General features: G+C 35.8%; 2 protein-coding genes across 4 annotated transcripts in view; one reads left to right on the forward strand and one right to left on the reverse strand.

Annotated features, from left to right (window-relative positions):
* Positions 1 to 473: 473 nt before the first annotated feature.
* On the reverse strand, positions 474 to 22,621 carry PPWD1 (peptidylprolyl isomerase domain and WD repeat containing 1). Of its 2 annotated transcripts, XM_027520429.1 has the most exons (11): positions 22,405 to 22,621; positions 19,122 to 19,224; positions 17,083 to 17,183; positions 16,821 to 16,941; positions 13,178 to 13,625; positions 8,942 to 9,132; positions 7,917 to 8,106; positions 4,782 to 4,963; positions 3,507 to 3,588; positions 2,379 to 2,561; positions 474 to 775 (listed from the first exon to the last, which is right to left on the reverse strand). In XM_027520429.1, exons 1-11 carry the CDS (start codon positions 22,592 to 22,594, stop codon positions 632 to 634), a joined length of 1,935 nt encoding a protein of 644 aa, XP_027376230.1. In that variant the 5' UTR covers positions 22,595 to 22,621; the 3' UTR covers positions 474 to 631. The 2 variants fall into 2 exon arrangements, with proteins under 2 accessions (XP_027376230.1, XP_027376231.1); XM_027520430.1 differs by lacking the exon at positions 22,405 to 22,621 and having other exon boundaries at positions 16,821 to 16,867; positions 17,161 to 17,183; positions 19,122 to 19,173.
* A 92-nt stretch (positions 22,622 to 22,713) lies between these two features.
* The window catches only part of CENPK (centromere protein K), a 55,921-nt gene continuing 55,550 nt past the window's right edge, over positions 22,714 to 23,084 (forward strand). For both annotated transcript variants that reach the window (XM_027520433.1, XM_027520432.1), the window contains exon 1: positions 22,714 to 22,809. The gene's annotated coding sequence lies outside the window, so the exon portion shown is untranslated. The remainder of the gene's footprint in view (positions 22,810 to 23,084) is intronic.

The raw sequence follows: 23,084 nt of genomic DNA on the forward strand, positions 1-23,084 counted from the left end.
TTGAAGGCAGGAGGAGAAGGGGACGACAGAGGATGAGATGGTTGAATGGTATCACCAACTCGATGGACATGAGTTTGAGCAATCTCCAGGAGTTCGTGCTGGACAGGGAAGCCTGCCGCGCTGCAGTCCATGGGATCGGAAAGAGTTGGACACAACTGAGCGACTGAACTGACTGAGTGCTCAAAACTATTTGGCTTGAAAGACAAACCTTGTAAAAAAGGAAATGGTACATCACCAAAGTTGCCCTTTATTAAGAGCTAAGAAAACATGTTTCTTAAAAGAAACATTTGAGGGCAGACTATTTGGCATATTTTTAAAAAGCTGAGGAACAAATGCATACCATTCTCATTATTTAATATGGTTTTTAAGACTCTTGAGAAATTATGTATAAAGAGTGCTATTTGCCTGAGTTTTAGTCCATTTGAGTTTATCACCTCTTATGATGAGAAATACTGCAAGAAAACTCAAAGGCAGAGCTTTTAAAAAATAGCCTTTAATGAAAAATACACAAATACTGAATTCCTGAAACATGATTTGTACATTCAGCAAATCTTGAGCTTCCTTATGTAAAATAATCCTGTGTTTAATGTATGTGTATTTTTATTTATACAGACAATGAGACAGATCTATTTTACTTGACAGTAATATTTATGATGCTGACATCTTCATAGGGCTTATCTGTTTTGGGATTGACTTTGACGTTGGAGATCCTTTGTACGACTTCCATTCCTTTAGTCACTCGTCCAAACACTGTGTGCTTATTATCAAGCCAAGGCTGTATTGGAGGACAAATAGAAAATCTTGGTAAATCCTAAATTCTTAAATCACACCCACTGGATGAGCAAATTAAAAAGAATTAAACTTTGGCTTCATTTAAAAATATAATTAAGATTATTTTCACTTAGCTTTTAAGAGTAGTTTCCATGTCATAATAAAAATAAAAAAGCATAGTTAAATATTTAATATCTGCATCTTTTAGATCAAAGGGAGCTGGGAGATGTTTGCTAAAGCTAAGTTTCTTTGCAGTAACGTTACCTGCTCAAGAAGCAGTCTGGAATACTTTAGGCAGCATGTGCTCTGGCATCAGAGATAGGAGTTCAGACTCTGGCTTTGCTACTTACTTGACCTTTGGCAAGTTCATCAGGTCTCACTGTTTCCTCATCTATTTTTTTAAAACTAGCTTCCCTGGTGGCTCAGAAGGTAAAGAATCTGCCTGCAATGCAGGAGACTGAGGCTTGATCCCTGAGTGGGGAAGATCCCCTGGAGAAGGAAATGGCAACCCACTCCAGTATTCCTGCCTGGAGATTCCCATGGATAGAGGAGCCTGATGGGCTACAGTCCATGGGTTGCAAAGAGTTGGACATGACTGAGGGACTAACACTTTCACTTTCATAATGATACTAGAAGTATTGTGAATATTACATGAGATCATGTACCTGGAAGACAGACAGTAGTTATAAATTGTTTTCTTTATTTAATTCTAAAAAATAAAAGTTTTTGTAATTTTGTAGAACTGCATAGCAGCAGAGCTAGATATTCTTACATGTATTTCATCAAAGCTACAGTGTCATTGATTAAAAAGAAACTTTGGCGTCATTTTAAAATATAATTTAAAAGATATATTTTCACTTAGAAGCTTTTAAGAGTCGTTCCATGTTATAATAAAAAATAAAAAAGCTGAATGTTTAATATCTCCATCTTTTAGATCAATGGGAGCTGGAAAATGCATTCTGATTTCAGAGATAGAAAAATGTGGGAAAAACTGTATTAAAATCAGGAATTCTTATACTCTCATCCTACTATTCTAAAGATGAGGAAACAAGCCCAGAGGTAGAATAATTTGTTTTGGATTGTCCAACAAATAGTGCAAAGCTGACTTAAACTCAGCTTTATTACAAACTCAGCTTTGTATTTATTATAAATAAGTTATTTAATTTATTATTATTTATTGGCCTGAATTACAAAAGTACTGATTATAAAGTGAAGTCTTGTTAGGTAATTTTACATTTTCCTTTCTAAATTGTTTTCATTTTTATATCCTAGAATATATAAATAATAGAGAATAATAAAGCTCTCTTTTCCACTGAATTCACTCTCTTAGATCAAAGCCCATGAATCTTTGGCTTAAATTCACCTGGAAAATGCCTCCAGGTGGCTCAAGTAGAAAAGAAACTGCCTGTCAATGCAGGAGAGATAAGAGACATGGGTTCGATCCCTGAGTTGGGACGATCCCCTGGAGGAAGCATGGCAACTCACTCCAGTACTCTTGACTGGAGAATCCCATGGACAGAGGAGCCTGGCAGGCTATAGTCCTATAGCTGCAAAGAGTCGAACATGACTGAAGCGACTTGGCACACACACATGCATGTTCTACTTACTGTTGGTACTACTGTTATGAAAAACTGGGATCCATTAGTATTCGATCCAGCATTGGCCATGCTGAGTGTATATGGTCTGTCATGTCGTAACGTTGAATGAAATTCATCTTCAAATTCTCCTCCCCATATACTTTCTCCTCCCATACCAGTACCTGTTGGATCTCCTGTCTGAATCATGAAGCCCTTAACAGAAAGTAGACAAAGTAGTATTACACATATTACATATATGTATGCTTTGGAGTCGTATATTTGTCAAGAGTTCTTTATATTCAATAAAATCTTAATATGTCATTCTATAAACTGGTTTTAAAGTAAACCCTTGGTTATACTTTAGATTATGTATTTTCATTGCATAACTGCCACCTTATCTCGATGATGGAAACAAAAATGTAAAGGTCTTTCCATTTATAGACAGGCACTATCTCACTCAGTAACTAAAGCCAATTAATAGTGTAGATATGTTTTAGGATCTTGTTTAATGTGTTAGGTCTTACATAATTGGCCCACTCTTTTCTCTCCCCTTTCCCTAGACACTCTGAATGTCCTAGTCAGTCACTTCACTAATTCCTTCAGAACTCTGAAATCTAATTTTTCCTTCTGATATTTCTTCTGCCATTTCTGACCTGCCAGTAATCAAGAACTACCTCACTGCTCCTTACATTTCATGGAATGTCGCTCAACAAAATCCTGGGCTGAATTCATTCTGTTCATCAGGTATTAGTGGTAGTTTTCACAGATAAAAGTGGCAACATAGCTCTTCTAATACTTAATCTTCTAGATCTAGACCTTATCTAGCTACTAGAAACAGGTTACCTTGGCTACTGATTTTATCTCAGCAAGACCCTTTACTCATTACCTGATCCTTCGTTTTAACTGCTGACAAAAGACTGCTGCAGTGTTTCTAAAAAGGCTACCCTGCTAGCTACCTTTTTAGAAAATCAAGGATACCTGTTCCTATCCTTGATTTTATATCTGATTTTCATGATCACCCATTATTCTTTTGACTTCCATAGTCCATTTTTCCTATTCCTAATAAATTGCTAAGTGTGAATGAGATTCCTTAGGTTCTAAACCTCGTTATACAATAACATACTTTTCCTTAAATCATATAAAATTTGCATAACTTACCTTAATTATGCGGTGAAATGTGTGTCCATTATAATAACCATTTCTGCTGTGAACACAGAAATTTTCCACGGTCTTAGGGCACCTAGTGAGATATATATTAAAAATATGAAAATTTAATGGAGCATCTTCGGAAAGTTTTCTTTGTAGTTTGGCTTCCCAATGGTATTTTCAGAATCTTCTGAATGTTTCAGGACAGTCTTTTTTTCCATAATTTCTTCTGATCTCAGCAGAAGCAAGAGTTGACAGGGTATATAGGCAGTAGCCTGTTCTTATAGTTTATATAATACACCATCTTTCTATCACAACTGCTTATTTTACTTGAATTTGAGAGTATTTAGGTTCCAAAGTCATTTAGTATTTTTAAAAAATATAACCATAGCACCATAACCCATTGTATATAGTTCCTGGGAAAGGTAATTTTCTTATAAAAACAATGTTATAGTATGGTGACATTTCCTGACCAAGGACTTATTCACTGCTATGACAGCTACTAAATTTAATAAACTTTAAATGATAGTCACACACTCAGATACGCTTTCTAAATAATATTAACTAATCTCATGAGATGATTTAATACTGTATATTATCATATAATAGCTCCCAATGCTGAGAATGGCAGAGAGAATCAAGAGAATCTTGTACCAACCACATCAGGGAATAGGCTTAGTGGATGCATGGGTTCTGAATACTTAAAATGAGATAGTCCAAGTGTCTAGAATTGCCTAGTTTTTTGTCTGGTGTCAAGATATGGTAAAATATTGGACATAAAACATTCATATCAAAATAACAAAGTACTTTTAAATCAAGGCACTGTACAAGATGTCTTCTTTTGGATCAAGAATAACCAGTCGTATTGCATTGTATTTGGTATTGTTTGTGCATTCTGCAAACTCAAATGTCAGGAAGGAAAAGTAATTATCCACCCCTTAAAGATTTGAGAGGAAAGCCAGTTATAACAAGTGAGCCACAAAACCTATAGTTGGCATGTGTAGTGGATGGTAGCGGTAATATACATTTGTGTGTCAATCTATAGTTTACATTTAGCACTGTCATATCTACTATTTGTCATAATAATAAACCTGTGAAATATGTTTATGTATATATAAAATTTTCACATTTCCTAATGTAACAATTATCAGAGAGCTTAGGAAAGATGCTTTATCTAACAGTTCAATTTTTCAAAATATCTTAAGTCAAAATAACAAGAAGTTGCAGTTTCTTCAAATATATACATTTACACTGGTATTTATTTATGACAACAGAAACAGTACATACTCAACAGGAAAGAGTTTGATGTGAATGTCTCCCATGCTTGTGTGGATAATGGCACTATCTGACACTCGTTTAGGTCCCTCAGCTTGAGTAGCTGCCATGACTTCTTCTTTAGAAGGTTTCTCATTAAAAACATCTCGGTCAGAATCTGCACTTTTTGTATCTTCTGGTTCTCGTTTAGTAAACTCAAGGAGGAAAATAAAAAGTGAGTAAATCAATTAAATTTTTCATCTGGTTAAAGTTTATGAACAAGAAAATTGCATTTCTAATGAAGTATTTGAGGAAACTAAGAATTTACATCAGAATAAATGCTTATTTATGGAATTGCTTCCAATCATAGGACGTGCAAGGCAGCTAAATTTCTACATTTGCCTAATGAGAAAATTCATATGATGAAGACGAATGATTTCAAATGGAATTTAATTTCTTTTTTGGTGAAATTTTTTGAGTACCCATTTAAAAACAGGCAGTTTTGAGGTAGCTCTCTGCTCTGCCTTCTAGTATGTCCTACCTAACCTGCCATCTATTGCTTACTTTTCACTATTTAGATTGCCTGAATTTGAACTATAGTTTGCCACTTAACTAGTTACATGACTTTGGGGAAGTAAATTCATTACTTTCATTTCCTTACTCATAAAAGAGGATGATAATAAAAACTACCTCAAAATGACACCTGATATGAAGATTAAATGAAGGATATAAAGTGTTTAGAGATAGTGCCTGACACATAAGGCAATATATACATATTAATAATTGTTATTACTGTGAACAGGACCTGGTGCTGGCAGGATGAGGATTCAAAGATCAATCAGCAGTGGACCTTGACCTCCTCTTTTGTTTTTTTTTGACGGAGTCCCATCTGATCTATCTAAACCTTGAAGCTTGGAAGAAAGGATGTATAGTACATTTTGAGTGAAGCAGAAATCTCAGGATCCTCAAGGTCTACAGAGAATTGAGAAAAAACTTTCAGTTGTAAAATTCTGGACTTCTAAAGGCCTATTTCTTTTATTTGACTCTCAGTAAGCAGAAATCTGGAGAAGGCGATGGCACCCCACTCCAGTACTCTTGCCTGGAAAATCCCATGGATGGAGGAGCCCTGTAGGCTGCAGTACATGTGGTTGCTCAGAGTCGGACACGACCCACTCCAGTATTCTTGCCTGGAGAATCCCAGGGACAGGGGAGCCTGGTGGGCTGCTGTCTACGGGGTCGCACAGAGTCGGACACGACTGAAGCGACTTAGCAGCAGCAGCAGCAACAAGCAGAAATCTTCTCTCCCTAAGAAAGGTGGATATTAACTGAGCTCCAGAAAGGTAAATCTAGTGCCCAGACTCTGTTTTGCCTAACGTCAGTCCTTGGTCTACTTGGATCGATTCCAGACTAAGAATCAACTAAGCCAGGTTGTCACTGCTTTAGCATATTATTCTCCAGTTACCAAAGAATGACATGTCTGTTTCACTACTTAATTATATGAATTTTTAAAATTATCTTGATTTAGTTCACATATAGAACTATTAAAGTTCAAATTTAATACAATTTTACTTTTATTTTATGGTACTGGATTTGCAAAAAGGGATATAACATTTGCATATATGAATACCATTTTAGTTTTATTTAAGAATATGTACATCTAATAATCCATGAAAATGTTAGCAGTATAAATACTCAGTGAGTGACTTAATTTTTTATTTTTCTATTTCTTCAGAGCTTCTAAGGAACGTGTGGTTTAATCAACAAACATAAACTCTGGGGAAAGACAATTTTTAAATAAAATGGATGGAAAATTAAATTTAGTGTATATTAAGAATTATCTTTTATGATTTTTTTTTACCTTCAAAACAGTTAAATTATAGGTAATAACAAGAAAAAGTATTTTTCTTTAACATATATATTAATAAATCTTCAGCAGTGAATTTGAAAGTTTACAAGCAAAATTCTTATCTTAAAAGAATATATCCATTTTAGGCTAAAAGCTTGGCTGGAGTAGATAAACTGCTATTTCCCACATTTACCAAATGCTGATAACCTTTAGAGCATCACAGCTGTTTGTAAATTGTCAGATGAATGAATGAGTATCCTATAATGGGTCAGACAATTCACCAAACTCTGGAGTTTGGTATGTGAAGAAAACATAGTGCTCTGTATTTATGGATTTTATATTATCTTGAGGAAGAGAGGACAGTGTCAGGGACCCCTCCCCACCCCCCCAAAATCACTAAATTATTCCAAAAAGTGTGACATGTACACATGCAGGCACACCTATTCCAGACTTGATGTCAGGAGAGGGCTTCCAAGTTGGGATCTGAAATATGAAGAGGAACTGGGGAGAGGTTTGTGGCTGACAGAAGGAATAACCTGTGCAAACACCATCAAGTAAAAATAACATCAAGTCCTGCAAATGGGATCAAGTTCAGTATAGCCAATGAACTAAAAATGAAGAAAGATAAACTAGGAGAGTGGTTAATATATTAGACAGCTGGGGAGTCATTTAAGGATTTTAGGCAAAAAAATAATCACACCTGGGTTTTGGAAAGTCTCTAAGCATGAAAGACAGATACAGACGCAGAGGTCTCTACACTTTAGATTTTTCTGCTTGACTGAACAAAATTAGAACAGTGTTACTCCTAGATAGCTTAGTAGTTTGATTTTGAGCCCAATCATACTTAACATGCAAAGTACTTTTAATTTTTCAGAAAAAAAATATCTCTCAGGAATGTACACCACAGTAGCATCATTACAATGGAATCAAAAGGTGAAAAAAGATTTGTATCTAGAGAAGGAAATGTGCAAGTCATGTTGAAGAGTAAAAGATGAATAATACTAAAACAGAAGAATTTTTAAAAGTCCACAGGAAAATCAATTTTGGATGCAATTGTTACCACAGCCACTTACTTCCTATTGTCTTAGACAGCACAAGTTGTAGAAGCTAGGTTGAAAACTTGTTCAAAACCGGATATAAAACAGTACAGAAATACTTAAACAAACCCTAGTTAAAGATTCTACAATACTAATGTTATAAGATGGAGTTGTTTAGAAAGTCTATTATGGCCAACATTCTCTTCAGTTGAAAGCACAAGTTAAAAAAATAAAACTCCAATCAAACTGGAAGAAACATCTCTTGGTATTGATACTTCCACATACCATATAAAATCTATTCTTTTTGAAGGATGTACAGACTATTGTTGGGTCAGCTTGAATATTCTGAAGAACGGGGTTTTCAGAAGCTTTCATTTCTATAGTAGTTGCAGCACGATGTTTTTTGGCTATTCCCTGGAACAAAGCCAATTGCATCACTCTAATATTTTCTTGCTTGCCTAAGATCCGCACACACCTGGAAAATACATATAATAAAATTATCAGGATTAACTCCAATTATACCAACTTTGCAGATAAAAGCTAGGAATCAACTCTCTTTTATTTTTGTACAAAATAACCAGTAAAAGGTTTTTAAAAAGTATTTTTCTGCCTCTCCCACTCCCCCAAAAAAGTTATTTTAAATTGGTAGGTATTTATAATTTTCAGATTAAAAAAAATAATTCAGTTAAACAGTTTTAACCTATCCCTATCGTTTTAATCTTTCTTCAAGCCTTCAAAGATTCTGTATTGCCAAGAACTACAATATAAATTTGTTTATATGTGAAAATGTACAGTACAAGACTTTTTTCCTTTAAATATACTTTAAGTTCTTTTCATTTACATTCAGTGATAGTATCTGATTATAGCAATTTTGTTCTAAGACCAAATGGGCTGTTTGCACAAAAGGCTTATTGTGGTTTCATGCATTTTAACTTCTGATTTTATGTCTAGCAGGATGTAATGCTGAATTCTGTGGTTAAAATATTTGGCAACATTTAACATGAAACGGGCTAATTTAAATCAATAAGCAAAAGACAGACTGAAACTTGTTAAAAAAAAAACAACAACAACTTGAAACTATGCATATCTTTCTTCCATTTCTTTAACAAACATGAGTGGAAACTTTTTACATAAGATTATAAACAACCAAAAGACCACAGAAAAATCCAGTCAAAACATTTGGTTAAGTTTAGACATCTGGGACCATTCCACTTGTCTTGGAACAAACAAAACTCCCATTGTTTCCCCAAAGGAGGAAATGGTCCTTTAGAAGTAAATTTTTTAAAAGCATATGTGATATTAAAGCTTACCGGTTTGTTTCTACGTTTATAACTTTAATGCCCAGCATTGTTCCATACAGCACGAAGTGTCCAGTTTCATCAAAAACTATATTAATTAATCTTACTGCATCCACCTTCTCCAATTCACGTTCTACAGCCATCCGTCGACCAAATTCCATGTCTGGTAGCTGTTGCCTCATCTGCTGCAGTTCAGTAAACATCTAGGAAACAAACCGTTATTAACAAAAATAATGTTACATGATAAAGGGAAGGAGAATTTAAATAAAAGCAGAGTGTCCATTAATAGCCACTGACAGTTTATGTGCTTATACATCTTCTTAAGGAGTACTCTATAAACACTACAAGCAGGAATTGCATTAGAAAATTCAATCATAAAAATAGTATTTATACTAACTGGTTATTCTAATTAAAAAAAATAAGAGTTAATATAACTACTGCTTTTTCTGCAGAAACAATATATATGCTGCATTTTATATGCCACAGACAGCACTTTCCAATATAAACCATATATGTAATTTTAAATTTTTTAGTAGCTATGTTAAATGAAATAAAAATGAACATGAAATTAATCTTTTATTCAACCCAATGTATCTAAAATATTATCAAAAGACATTAAGCAAAATCAATAATACTAAAAAGCAACATAAAGACATTAAAATATTAAGCAATATTTAAAAATTGAGATTTTTTTTCCTTCTTATAGTAAGTCTTTGAAGTCCAGTGTGTATTTTATACTTTTAGTCCAGCTCAACTTGGACTAGTCACATGCCAAGTATTCAGCAACCCTATGTGGCTAGTGGCTATTAAGCCGCACAATGCAGATATGGACTGTGAGACCGTGTTCCAGGATCATGGACCTGCCATTTAACAAGCACTTGATCTTATTTTGTATGATTTCACTAATTTATAACAATTTCATATTTCAGAAAATGTTTCAAGTTGTTTTGGAGCATCACTATGTATTTAATTATCATTAGGTAAATGTAATTTAGGATGGATGAATTTTATGAGTGCCCTTTAGTTTGGGTATTTGGTTTACTTTTCTTTAGATATTTAATACACAACTTTCAAGATAAGGGTCATATCTTAGTTACTATGTACAGTCACACTACCAGCCTCCCCAAAGATGTGATCTTTACATTCAGTTTCCCCAACATTTAGGGCATAAAACTGCAGAAATCAAAAGTGGCTCTCTATAGTGAATGAAAAAAGGTCAGTCAGGCTTATGTCCCATCTACTACTTTTTAATCATGCTTGCATTAATAAAATCTCTGGTTTTTCTAGATGTGGAAAGAACAACAATATACGTAACTCCAGAAATGAAAAGGAGATATACATGTTAGGGAACAACATTAGGGTTTCTTGTTGCCAGTCTCTGAACTATTATTGCTTTACTCATTTGCCAGAAATAGCCTAGATGCTAGACTACATTTTTGTAGTATGGGAGCCTTGATTATTTTGCTAGAAAGAAGATTCATTTTCGAGAAATAAAGTTTATAGATGGTCATCTGCCCATGTAAAAGTAATAAATGCTAATCTAACCTTTTAAGCACATTAGTATCTTTAAAAAAATTATTTTAATTGGAGAATAATTACTTTACAATATTGTGGTGGTTTTTGTCATATATTGACATCAATCAGCCACAGGTGTACATGTGTCCCCCCTATCCTGAACCCCCTCTCCCACCTTCCCATCCCATCCCTCTGGGTTGTCCCAGAGCACCAGCTTTGAGTGCCTTGCTTCATGCATCAAACTTGGACTGGTTATCTATTTCACATTTGGTAATATACATGTTTCAATGCTATTCTCTCAAATCATCCCACCCTTGCCTTCTCCCTCATAGTTCAAGTCTATTCTTTACATCTGTGTCTCTTCTGCTGCCTTGCATATGGGATCATTGTTACCGTCTTTCTAAATTCCATATATATGCATTAATACACTGTATTGATGGTTTTTTTTTACAATATTCTTTAATATTGCATCTCTTTAATAGCTGCATCTCTTATCATCTATCTCATCATCTCTGTATGGCCAATATGCAGTACTCCTGATTAATAAAATACCAAAAGATACAACTTCACACCATCCAATTAAATTTGTCTATTAAACTAGGACTCTTAACTAGTTAGAACCCTTAACATGGAACTATGAGATACCAGTCATTAACTAACTAGTCACTAGCATTATTACTAAATTAATTGTCATTTGCACCCCCTTTTTTGGGCAAACTCCCTCATCCTGAATCTCAACTTCTGTCCTATACTTTGCTACTGATCTTACCACAATAATCCTATAATTTCAACAAATATTAAAGACAACAATGAAATAGAGTGAATTCAACAGCTCAGAGTATATGTGTTAAATGATTTGTATCCAGAGAATAGATTTGTTTTCTTAAGGAATCTAGGAATAGTTGCAAATTGTGAAGAGTTTTAAAATTATAGTTAAGTTGAAGCCACCATTAAAGAAAACATCACAAGGTTTCTCCTTTTCCCAAAAGCATAATGGAAAGTGATATTTTTCCAATAAGAAAATGAGTTATGAGGATAATTTGACTAGCATACAACCTTCCATTTTGTTTGGATTCATATTCTTTCAGGCAGCTAATTCACCCAACTTATTACCACATCGCTAATAAGGTGACAGCATTTTTGAAGTACTTAATGCAAGGAATCTATTATAAACTGGTAGCTACAAAGACTGTAGAATTGACACTGTTGTACAATAAACACTATTGTTACAAAGATTTGACCCACAGACTTTTGGAATATTCAACATAGCCATAGCAGTTAGAGAACCACAAGACGGAAACATGATGAGACTCAAATATCCACAAAACCAATTATCTTTGCATGGATAAAAACTCATTCTAGAGCTACATGCTCTAATAAATACTTCTTTTCTTCCCCCTGTTTTTTGGCTATGCCAAAAGGCATTCAGGATCTTCATTCTCCAACCAGGGATTGAACCCATGTCCCCCTGCAATGGAAGTGCTGTGTCTTAAACACTGGACCACTAGCAAAGTCCCAATAAATTCTTGTTAACAGTTTTGTGTCAGGTATCATTCTTAGTGCTGGAGATTCAATCACAAGCAAAACATACAGGACCATAAATGACACACAGTTTAATCTACTGGGGGGAGGGGTGATACACATTAATCAAATAATAAGACCAAATGTTCTAAAAGAAAATAAATAGTGATACACTACCACATTAAAAAAAGACTGGAAGAATAGTGGAAGATCACTGGGGAAATGATTCTTTGAGATTTGAAGGATGAGTTCAATAGGTAAGGGGAGGAATAAGGATTAATGGGACTAGGGGTCACTCCAAGCAGGAGGGACAGCATATGCAAAGGCGCTGTGGTGGGAGACGTAGTCAAGAAACTGAAAGAAGGCCTGACTGGGTACAGCAGAGGCAGGGAGGGAGGTGAATTACAGCAGGTTGAAGTGGAAGGGAGGGGTACAATATGGTAGGCCATGATTTTGGTCTCCCTCCTAAAAACAACAGGTAGTCACTGAAAGAGTCAAAGGATGACATGATAAGATAATGTGTTTTGAAAAGATTCCTCTGGGTGGAGCATGGAGAACAGTTCAGGAAGAAGTTAGAATAGATATAGGGAGTAGGTCATGCAATAGGCCAGGCAACAGATTATGAGCTATGGTAGTCACAGCTGTGCTAAAAGGAAATGTATGTATTTAAAGTATATGTAGAAAGTAAAATTGATAGGACTCATGATGAATTAAATAGATGGGTAAGGAAAAACAGTTAAAGATGACTCAGATTTCTGGCTTGTGCTAGCAGATACATATTGGTGCCATTCATGAAGACAGCAAAAATAAAAAAATAAAAGGATAGGGCCAGGTCTGTTTATAATAGAAGGCTGGAGAAATAAATTTTTAAGTAGTCATATAGAAGGCAGGAGTGAAAAGAATGAGAAGAGAAGGAAGCCTAGCATGGGTTTTGAGGATCTCAAAAGAATGTGCTTTCAAACAACAAAACTACAAAAACAGCCACGTAAGTGTAAGAAAAACTGGCTCAGAAAATATCACATCATAAACCTATAGAAGAGAGTTTTAAAGAGTAAAAATGCAAGACAGCAGACAAACAGTATCTTTAATGTGATAAGTAAATTAATCATCAATCTAAATGTCCATGTCCAGAAAAAAAATCTTTTAAGAAATAGCACAAACTAAAGACATTTTCAGAAAAGTAAAATATGATCAAATTTATATGGCACTTACACTTAGTGATTCATCAAAAACTCTCATGAGTTTTCCAGTTAAGAATCTGAAAATTCTAACTTTTCTGTCAGAACCAATAGTGGCTAATTTCTTCCCATCAGGTGAAAAACATATGCTGGTTGGATAGGCCTTGCACTTGGCAAATTCATATAAATCTGTGTCAGTTTTATATTCCCAGTTCACATTTTTGGGGAATTTATACTCATAAGGAGGACCGGTCCAGTATTCAATCATTCCAGATTTGTCAGAAGACACTACTGCTTTGTAAACAGGGTTTAGCCGTATCTGAGTAAGAGGTGATGTATGGAGTTTGTCAAAGATATGCAGTGGCTGGTTATCTCCTCGACCATCATAAATGAAAATTTTTCCTGTACTTTTCTCAGAAGCAGCAACTGAAGATATGGCATCCCCCGGGCAATAGATCCACTCACACTGTCCAGGGAAATACCTAAAATAGTAAAGAATTGAGGGGGATAAGAAGAGGCCAAAGCAAGTCATAAGCATCCTTACTCATTCCCATCACCAAAAAACGTCCCCGCCAGCGATTCAGCCAGTTTTAGATTCTTTGATCAAACGTAGCAGCAAGATACAGAACAGGGAAGAATAGGAAAAGTTACTAATTTTTCTCCTTCTGATCTCATAAATGAATGATAATAACTTCTGAGGACTGATCAAACCACAGGAAGAGAACTCACACAGCAAGTATTTACAAGCAAACTGAAACAGACCTGGTTCTTAAAATATTCTGAGGCTTTTTTTTTTTTGGATCTCGATGTCTCTGTCTATGTATGTGCTATTCTAAGTCACTTCAGTAGTGTCCGACTGTTTGGGACCCAATGGACTGTAGCGTGCCAGGCTCCTCTGTCCATGGGATTCTCCAGGCAAGAATACTGGAGTTGGCTGCCATGCCCAGGTCCTCCAGGGGATCTCCCCTACCCAGGGATCGGACATGCATCTCTTATGTCTCCTGCATTGGCAGGCAGGTTCTTTACCATTAGCTCCACCTGGGAAGCCCCTGTCTATATATACCTTACTTTTAAATAGGTTAGCGTGTTAGTATACTTTACAAATCCACTCTTGAAATATTTAAGGTCAAAATATTTTAGTCATGGCTTTGCTCAAAAGAAAAATGTTCAGATATCACTCTCTCATTATCAGTAGCTTGATCTTAATACTATGAGCTTTGAACACGTTACCTGATAAAGTGTAAAAGAATTGGACAAATGTAAGGCAATGGCACCCCACTCCAGTACTCTTGTCTGGAAAATCCCGGGGACGGAGGAGCCTGGAAGGCTACAGTCCATGGGGTCGCTGGGAGTCGGGACACGACTGAGTGACTTCACTTTCACTTTTCACTTTCATGCATTGGAGAAGGAAATGGCAACCCACTCCAGTGTTCTTGCCTGGAGAATCCAAGGGACGGGGGAGCCTGGTGGGCTGCCGTCTATGGGGTCGCACAGAGTCGGACACGACTTAAGTGACTTAGTAGTAGTAGTAATCAACATACTAAACTTATATATTCAATTGTGTGTTTTCTCCTTCAAAATCATCAGTCTGAGAAGTTACAGTTACTCCAATGACAGAGCTGATGCTTAAAACTTTTTGAGGACTCTCAGAATTTCTATAAAATCTTAAAAGACACAGGCATAGCTTGGAGATGTTGCAGGTTTGGTTCCAGATCACAAAAATTGAAAATTGCAATAATGTGAGCCATATGGATTTTCTTTGGTTTCCCAGTGCACAATAAAAGTTTGTTTACACTACCTGTATTTCTATTGAAGTGTGCAATCACATTATGTCTAAAAAATTACATGTATATATACATATCTTAATTTAAAAATACTTTATTGCTTAAAAAATGCTAATTATCATGTGAGGCTTCAGCCAGTTGTAATCTTTTGTAACAGTAACATCAAAGATCACTGATCACTATAACAAATATAATAATAATGAAAAATGAAATATGAGAATTACTAAATGTGAAATGATAACAGAAACTGAGCAAATGCCGTTGGAAAAATTGGTGAGTACAGACTTGCTCCATCCAGGGTTGCCACAAACTTGTTATTTGTCCAAAAAAAAAACCAAAAAAACAAAACACAGTGTGTGCAAAGTGCAATAAAACAAGATATGCCTGTTCTCTTTCAATACCCTGAAAGATGGCAAATGTTCAATATATATTTGATTAAAAAAACAAACAGCTAAAGTCTGGGGGAAACAAAGCTGGGAATATGACATATCAATAGGTATTTCTTTTTTCTATTTTTTTTTAAATTTTATTTTATTTTTAAACTTTACATAATTGTATTAGTTTTGCCAAATATCAAAGTGAATCTGCCACAGGTATACATGTGTTCCCCATCCTGAACCCTCCTCCCTCCTCCCTCCCCATACCATCCTTCTGGGTCGTCCCAGTGCACTAGCCCCAAGCATCCAGTATGGTGCATCGAACCTGGACTGGCATCTCGTTTCATACATGATATTTTACATGTATTTCTATTTGTAGTCAAAAAATAAGTTCTTATCATAAATAATGAGACTGACTTCTTTTAGTGGTTCATAAACTGGTTTTGAAGCAAATTCCCAAAAAGTACTGTCACATACTGAATTGTGTAGTTCTAATCCCTACCTCCCTCCAATTCACACGGTGAAGCCCTCATCCCCAAAGTTACTGTATCTGGAGAAAGGCTTTTAAAGAGGTAATTAAAGAGGTGAGAAAGGTGGGGCCCTAATCCAACAGGCCTTGGCCTTCTTAGAAGTGGAAGAGCAAAATATTCCCCTCTTTCCCCTGTACTTAACGAGGACAAAGTGTGAAACCCGGAAGAGTCCTCACCAGAAAACACACACTATTGGAACATTGATTTTGGACTTTCCACCTCCAAAAGTTTTGTACTTTCCAGTCTCCTCATTGGAAAAGACTCAGATGCTGGGAAAGGTTGAAGGCAGGAGGAGAAGGGGACAACAGAGGAGAGATAGTTGGATGGCATCACTGACTCGGTGGACATGAGTTTGAGTGGGCTCCGGGAGTTGGTGATGGATAGGGAAGCCTGGCGTGCTGCAGTCAATGGGGTCGCAAAGAGTTGGACACAACTGAGCAACTGAACTGAACTGAACCTCCGGAAGTGTGAGAAAATATATTTCTGTTGCTTAAGCTACACATCCCATGGTATTCAGTTTAATTTCGTTACTGTACAGTCTAACCACATAGTTTGGGTATCAATATACTTTAAAGTTTAAAATCACCAAGAATTCCAAAAATGCGCGTAAGCCTTATAAAAACACAATGCTATATTACTGAAATAAGCATTACTAGGAAGTTAATTTAAATGCCAGTAAATCAGACATGATGGATGCTCATTAAATTATTAAGTAGTGTAAAATGGATATAATTAATCCTTGTTATGGTGCTACTTGGACATTTCTGTTGTAATTAATGACAAAACTCACAGCAGAAGCCCACAAACAACATCCTAACAAAGATTCATAATACTTAATTTTCCCAAACAAAATCTAAAGGCACATTTTTAATGGAATGGTAATATATTCTGTTTAGAAATACCTATGAAATGGTGAAGTTTAGTTCAAGAATTCTTTCATTAGGTTAAAAATATATATATATAAACACACTTTAAAAAAGACTCACCCAAGCTTCAGCATATTGATCATGTCAAAGTTCACTACATCAAACACCTTCATTGCTTTATCATCACCCACGGAACAGAATAAAGCTCCCTCAGAGCTAACCGCAATACTTTCAATAACTCCTATTTAAAGAAACCAAATCAAAACATTCTAGTAAACATAAAAGAAATGGATATAATTAACAGGAAACAAAAATTTTAAAAGAAACTTTAATCAATACAGTTGAAATGAGAGCCAAAAAACAAAAGAAGTGAAATTCTTACCTAGGTGACTACGGAAATGTTTAACAAATTCAATTCCCTCTTCTATTTTTTTCCAGAATTTAACATGTCCATCGTGACTAGCAGTAATAATAAAGTCTGTCCTGCATAAAAAATTGTAGAAGTTACTTTCTAAAACAGATGCAAAAAATCACTTTGTGCCCCAAAGCCAAATATTTACTGAGAATCTTGGACTCTTAAATAACAGATTACAAAAAAAATCTTCCTTTATACATACCACTGTATCACTGTATTAGGGTAGACATAACATTGCAAAATTTGAAGCTCTTTTCTGGATATCATAACAGCTACTGCTGCACTAATCTTATTTATTTTTTACTGGTGTATAATTGCTGTATGCCAGTTGTGTTGTGTTAGTTTCTGCTGTACAGCAAAGTGAATTAGGTATATGTAAACATGTTCAATATATCCCCTCTTTGTCACCACAGAGCACTAAAAAGTTCCGTGCTGCACTAATTTTAAATTTAAGAGCTAGGATCAGGATTGAGGTAATCTTGACATTAAAAAAGTCTCACAAGGAATCACTAGATCATAGAGTCCTTTAATGCTAAAATTACCCCACAGGCAGTCTTCTCACAGGGAAAATGTACTACCTTTCAGAAGGTGATAAATAATTAAATCCCAAGATACTACTCACATATAAAGCAAAACTCAATGTAAGTTTGTTTCAGATATTATCCAAGGTATTTTGGTTAAGTACCAACATTTTGTACAGTATAGCCTCTCATCAGTTATATAAAAATAGAAACCATTTGTTGAAAGCTATTAAATGTTGAGTACTCTACATACATTATCTTAGTTATAACCATCTTTACAACAACTCTATAAGGTGAATATTTTTCACCATCTTTTTAAAAAATAGGAAATAGTTTAAAAATTTTAAATGTATTTGCCCCAGGTCTGTAGCTGGAGAAGAGCATTCAATATTGGGTTTGCCTAACTTTAAAACACTAGGTTTCTATAAAATCTTCAAAAATCTTTCCATTATAGTCTGCTGCCTTAGGTTAAACAAAGAAACCTGGAGTGATAGAAAGCTAGTCCTATATGCTGACTTATTAACTGACAACTTTCTACTAGGAAAAGAGCTAAGATTTGGTCAAAATTATCCCATATAAGGAATATAAAGATATTTAAATCTTTTAATTGTCTCCAAGAGATCAAGAATAAACTGATCCAAACAGCAAAGTAAATCATCTACTTCTTTCCATACTCACTGCCAATATCATCTCAGCCACCATCCTAATTCATCTATGATTACTGTATTAGCCTCCTAATTGCTTTCTCTGTATCCATTCTTGCTGTGTTTGAATCCATTCATTTCACCACAACCACAGTGATCTTGAAGTCTACACACACACAGACACATGTATACACATATGTGATGTTATTCTCCCAATCAGGTTCAAAATCTATACAAGAAATAGAACACTGTGGGATTTCTTGCCTTTTTTTCTCCAGCCTCAACTACCACTTAAACCCCTCTAAACCTGTTTCCTTATCTAGAAAATGTAGATGGATACTTAAGACTGTTAAGATAAATGGGACAATTAATGAAAAAGCCTTGATACAGGACCTAGACATAATATGAGCTCAACAAAGAGCAGAGTATTACTATTCCTTCTACAAAACCCTATTCAGGTATTTTAAAGATTCTCTGACATTTCCAGAATGTCTTGGATCTCATCATTTTCCCTATTTGTACTGAAAAGGCCAGCTACCAATTACTCCCAAATTAACTAATATACTCTCCTTCACGGAAGCTCTGACACTACCTGGATTATCCCCTATTGGCATCTGTCTCCAAAACACATGTACACAAACTAGGGAATTTGGTCTTAGAGAATGCATCTTTGTATGATAGAGGAAAGAGCATGTAGGTCTTTATTTAACAAATTATTTCAAAACCTATGGAATGAAATAGAAATCCTCAATATCCTAAAGCTACTTCTACAATTCACCTCAAAACTGAAGTATTTAAAAAAAACAATAAACTTTTCAGAAAAAAATACAGACAGACTTACTTGGTGCACACCACATGGGTGATAACATCTCTATGCATGTAACTGCGCTCATACATGGATGCACTGGGGAGATTATCAAGATAGACTTTTTCAAACTCTAGAACTAAGGGAAAAAAATAAAGAAAAATATTTTTAACAACTGGAACTAGATAATATTTTGTATTTCCTTTTAGATTTTAATTTCTCTCAATTCACACGTAATGAAAAAATATCCAGTGTCTGTTATGTCAGTTGTAACTTATTATTTCATAGTACTGAATAGCACCGTTGTTTATTTGGTCATGAATCATTCTCAGGTTTTATACATATGCTTAACTGTGTCCCAGAACTTAAGAATTGAGTGGCTCTGGCTTAATATACAAGTTCCATTAAAAGAGAAAAACCGTAAGTTTCATGAAAATATTGCAACCAACTTTCCAACCATATAGATCCAATTATTACTGCTAATTTAAATAAGTAGTAAGAGGTAAGAGGCCATCCAGAACATCTCAGTTTATCTTGAAGGCAATGATCCTCTTTGAAGTCACTGATACTAGGTTTGAGTAAATGTAATAAATGCTTAGATTTCTGGAGCTGAGAAAATCCTAGAGAATGTCCAGTTGAGTGCTTCTCAAACTTTTTCCAAGGGCAAAACATTTTTAAGAGTGGTAATCTGAGGAAATATTTCATGATATGAGCTATAAAAAATTTTACTAGTAAAAAAATGACATACCTAAAAACAACCCAATGATGGCCAAACATGCCCATAAAAAGTTCGTAAATTAAGCATGATCGTTTCATGGTTTTTCATCACTGCTATTTAGCAAGCTAAAAGTTGTGTCCAACAGATTATGTCTCTCTTCATTTTCAGTTAACAGAACTTCCATTTTTATATGGGAATATTAACATCCAGCTATAGTATCTTCTTCACCTTCTCTGCAGTTAGGAGTGACTAAGTACCAATGAAATAAAAGTGGAAGTGTTGTGTAACAGTCAAGAAATCTCCCTTAAGAGTTGTGCCGTTCTTTCTTTGCCCCATCTGACAGTTTAAAACTTGGAGATAACCATCAAGGACATAACCATCAAGGACAAACATGAGGTCCATATCCTAGTGATGTTGGGGCACTAAACTAGGAAGGAAGAACCTTTGGAGCCTCCATACCAATCCCAGACTGTCTACTTTAGGACTTTTATCTTTATTGTCATTTTGGATTTTTTTTTTATTTATTGTCATTTGGATTTTTCTGTAATATACAGCTAAATTTAATCCTGATGGATATTCCTTTTGCTGTTAGTTCACTTGTTGAACAGATATTTACTGAGAACAAACTAGGTTCCAAGGAACATGGACACGAAGAGTTAACACTGTCTTGAGAAAACCATCATTGATTGGTAGAGCCATATAGTATATGATATATATAGAGAGAGCGCCATATAAGGTAGAGCCATATAACCATTTATAGTATCTTTCTGAAAATGTGTACAAAAGCCCAATGTCCAAAGAACATGTTAAAGGGGATGGTTTCATTTCTACTAAGTTTTAAACCCTATCCTTTTAGATAAAATCTTCAGTGACATTTTCTAACATTTCATACATGTTTTTGAATTTCAACTTCTTCTTTAAACTGAATACACTACTGATTAATTTGAATAAGCATCTGTCTCAACTGTATTGTTTATAAGCTCTTTGTTTCCTAACGCTAATATCAGCACCTTGATATTTTTGGACTTTTCCATTTCCACTCATTTCCACAAAAAGGGACCTGATATCTAGTGCAAGAAAATAATTGTGAACATACACATAGTAATATTCATTCATTCAATACTTACTGAGTACCTGCTATATGGAAAGCACTGTACCCAGCACTGGAGCAAAATAGGCATGGTCTTTGCTCTTATATGCTTACAGTCTTAACAGTGAAGAGAAACATTCATCAGACAATCACATGAATAAACATACAATTTTAAAATGTAGCAAGTGCAATGAGGAAACAATTGCTATGGAAACATTTAACTTAAAAGACTTAGCAGTAAAAAAGGTAATTGCACTTTAAGGGTGTTAAGGAACAATATTCAAAAAAGTAGCTTCTTCAAAATTTGGATACATAAAATTTTGCTGTATCTGTATCCAAATTGTATTCAAAATTTAGAACCATAAAAATGTCACTCTGATAAATACATCTCATACTTATGATCAATGTGCTTTAGAAACTCAGCCCAGACTGGAAAAGTCATAGGTTTTCCAGAGAAGGTAATAGCTGAGCTAAAGGTTGAACGACAGTAGGTTAAGTGAAGTGGGTGAGGAAAATTATTCCACCTTGTGACACCCACGTAGACATTCGCAGTTGTAAAAGGGCATGCCCCATTCTCTAGTGTTATATAGTATGGCTTGGACAAAGAGTAAGGAGGATCAAAGATTTGGGAGAGGAAGTAATGGAAATGTGCTGAAGGAGGAATCAAATCAAGGGCCTTACATGCTATACTAGGGAGTTTGGACATTGTTCTAAAAATAATGAGAAATCACTTAAAATTTTTAAGTTGGAAGAGTAATTAAAGATTTGAGCTTTCAGAAAGATCACATTTTAATGGTCTTATACGTTTAAGGAAAACATTCCAAAGAACCTGAAAAATAAGAAAATTTAATGTGACCCTTTTACCAACATCTCCCCCCTTTTTTGGACCACCCTTTTTATTTGATAAAATTTTGTCACTATTACACGCTAGTCGCAAAATGCTTCCGGCCATGATATCTCAAGAGTATGGTGTGAAAACCACAGATCTTGGTTTTTGGATGAAAAACTTGTAATCCAGGAAAGTTTTGTAATTGTCAGAAAACTCATTAGTGGTGGACTCAGGAATTAAATTATCCTTATCTATTCCTTAAGACTCTAAATAGGCACCACCTTCCCGGGTGGCCAAATACACTACCACCACTCTTCAACTAAAAACCTGAAATAGAAACGGTTTTCTTTCCCACATCTGCTAAACGGGGTTATTAAGACTTCCAACCTCATACGGCAGCTGTACGGATTAAATGAGCGGTGCCAAACACGTAAGTAATGGCAAGTTAGCTTTAGCCTCTATTGTAACAAACCAGAGATTGTTAGATACTATTAAAAAGACGCTTTACTCTGTCCAAATCACTATTTCGGAGTAGAGAACGGCCAGAAGTGAGAACACGACCCTCTGTTCCGACGACACAAATCCCCACAATCACACACCCTCCGTTTTGGGGTCTGGTTTGAACTCTCCCACTCGGGGGACACAGTATTTCGTCTCGCCCTGTGCCTGTCTCTGTAGCTACCTTTCCTCTTCTTCGCCAATGTTGCCTCTACAGGTAAAGGCCCAACCCAGCGCTCTTCATTTTCTTCTTCGTTCTCTTGAGGCACTGCCACTACCGGCTCTCGAGCGCTGAGTTCCGTTTTTTCCGGTTCCTCCGGGTCCCGGCGCCTTCTTCTTCTCAGCTGTGAATCACTACCACACTCGGCCGCCATGTTGTTCCGAACCGTCAGAAAGTGCGCGACACTCACAGCTCGGCTACCAATCCCGAAGCCGCAGCGCGGCCTTCTCGTCAGCGGCCGAGCATGTTCCAGGATTGGCTGGAATGGGTGGAAGCAGATCCAATCAGCAATCAGCGCGCGCGGGTTCTGGGCCGTAGAGCCACATCTGGAGTAGGCTGAGGCGATCTGAGGTCTGTGGTGCGGAGGAGGTAAGCGTTTGGCCGGGAGAGCGTCTTAACGGGTGAAACTTACTCCCGCGGTTGACAACTCCTAGGATATGGAGCTGCAGACCCCTATGGTGGGATCCTTACCTCCGAGAAACTGGATACCTGTCGTCCCACCAGGCCTGAGTCTCGTTCTTCTCCGGCTCTAGAATCCCACCGGTTAGGAGAGAAAGACATAGGGGTGGGGAATTTGAAAGAACGAGTTAACTGTCGGGCCTCCCTTGAGATTTGCCAAACCTCTTTTTTCCTGAGCTTCTTGA

The sequence above is a fragment of the Bos indicus x Bos taurus genome, chromosome 20 (genome assembly GCF_003369695.1).
Source record: "Bos indicus x Bos taurus breed Angus x Brahman F1 hybrid chromosome 20, Bos_hybrid_MaternalHap_v2.0, whole genome shotgun sequence".
NCBI classification, from domain to species: domain Eukaryota; kingdom Metazoa; phylum Chordata; class Mammalia; order Artiodactyla; family Bovidae; genus Bos; species Bos indicus x Bos taurus.

Excerpts from the sequence above, each read along its gene's own strand:
- PPWD1 (XM_027520429.1), bottom strand. The coding sequence starts at position 22,594 with ATGGCGGCCGAGTGTGGTAGTGATTCACAGCTGAGAAGAAGAAGGCGC. Across the intron at positions 16,942-17,082 it reads ACATTTCCGTAGTCACCTAG|GAGTTATTGAAAGTATTGCG; the intron begins GTAAGAATTTCA and ends TTCTTTAAATAG. Across the intron at positions 9,133-13,177 it reads TTTTTGATGAATCACTAAGT|ATGTTTACTGAACTGCAGCA; the intron begins GTAAGTGCCATA and ends TTTGTTTCCTAG.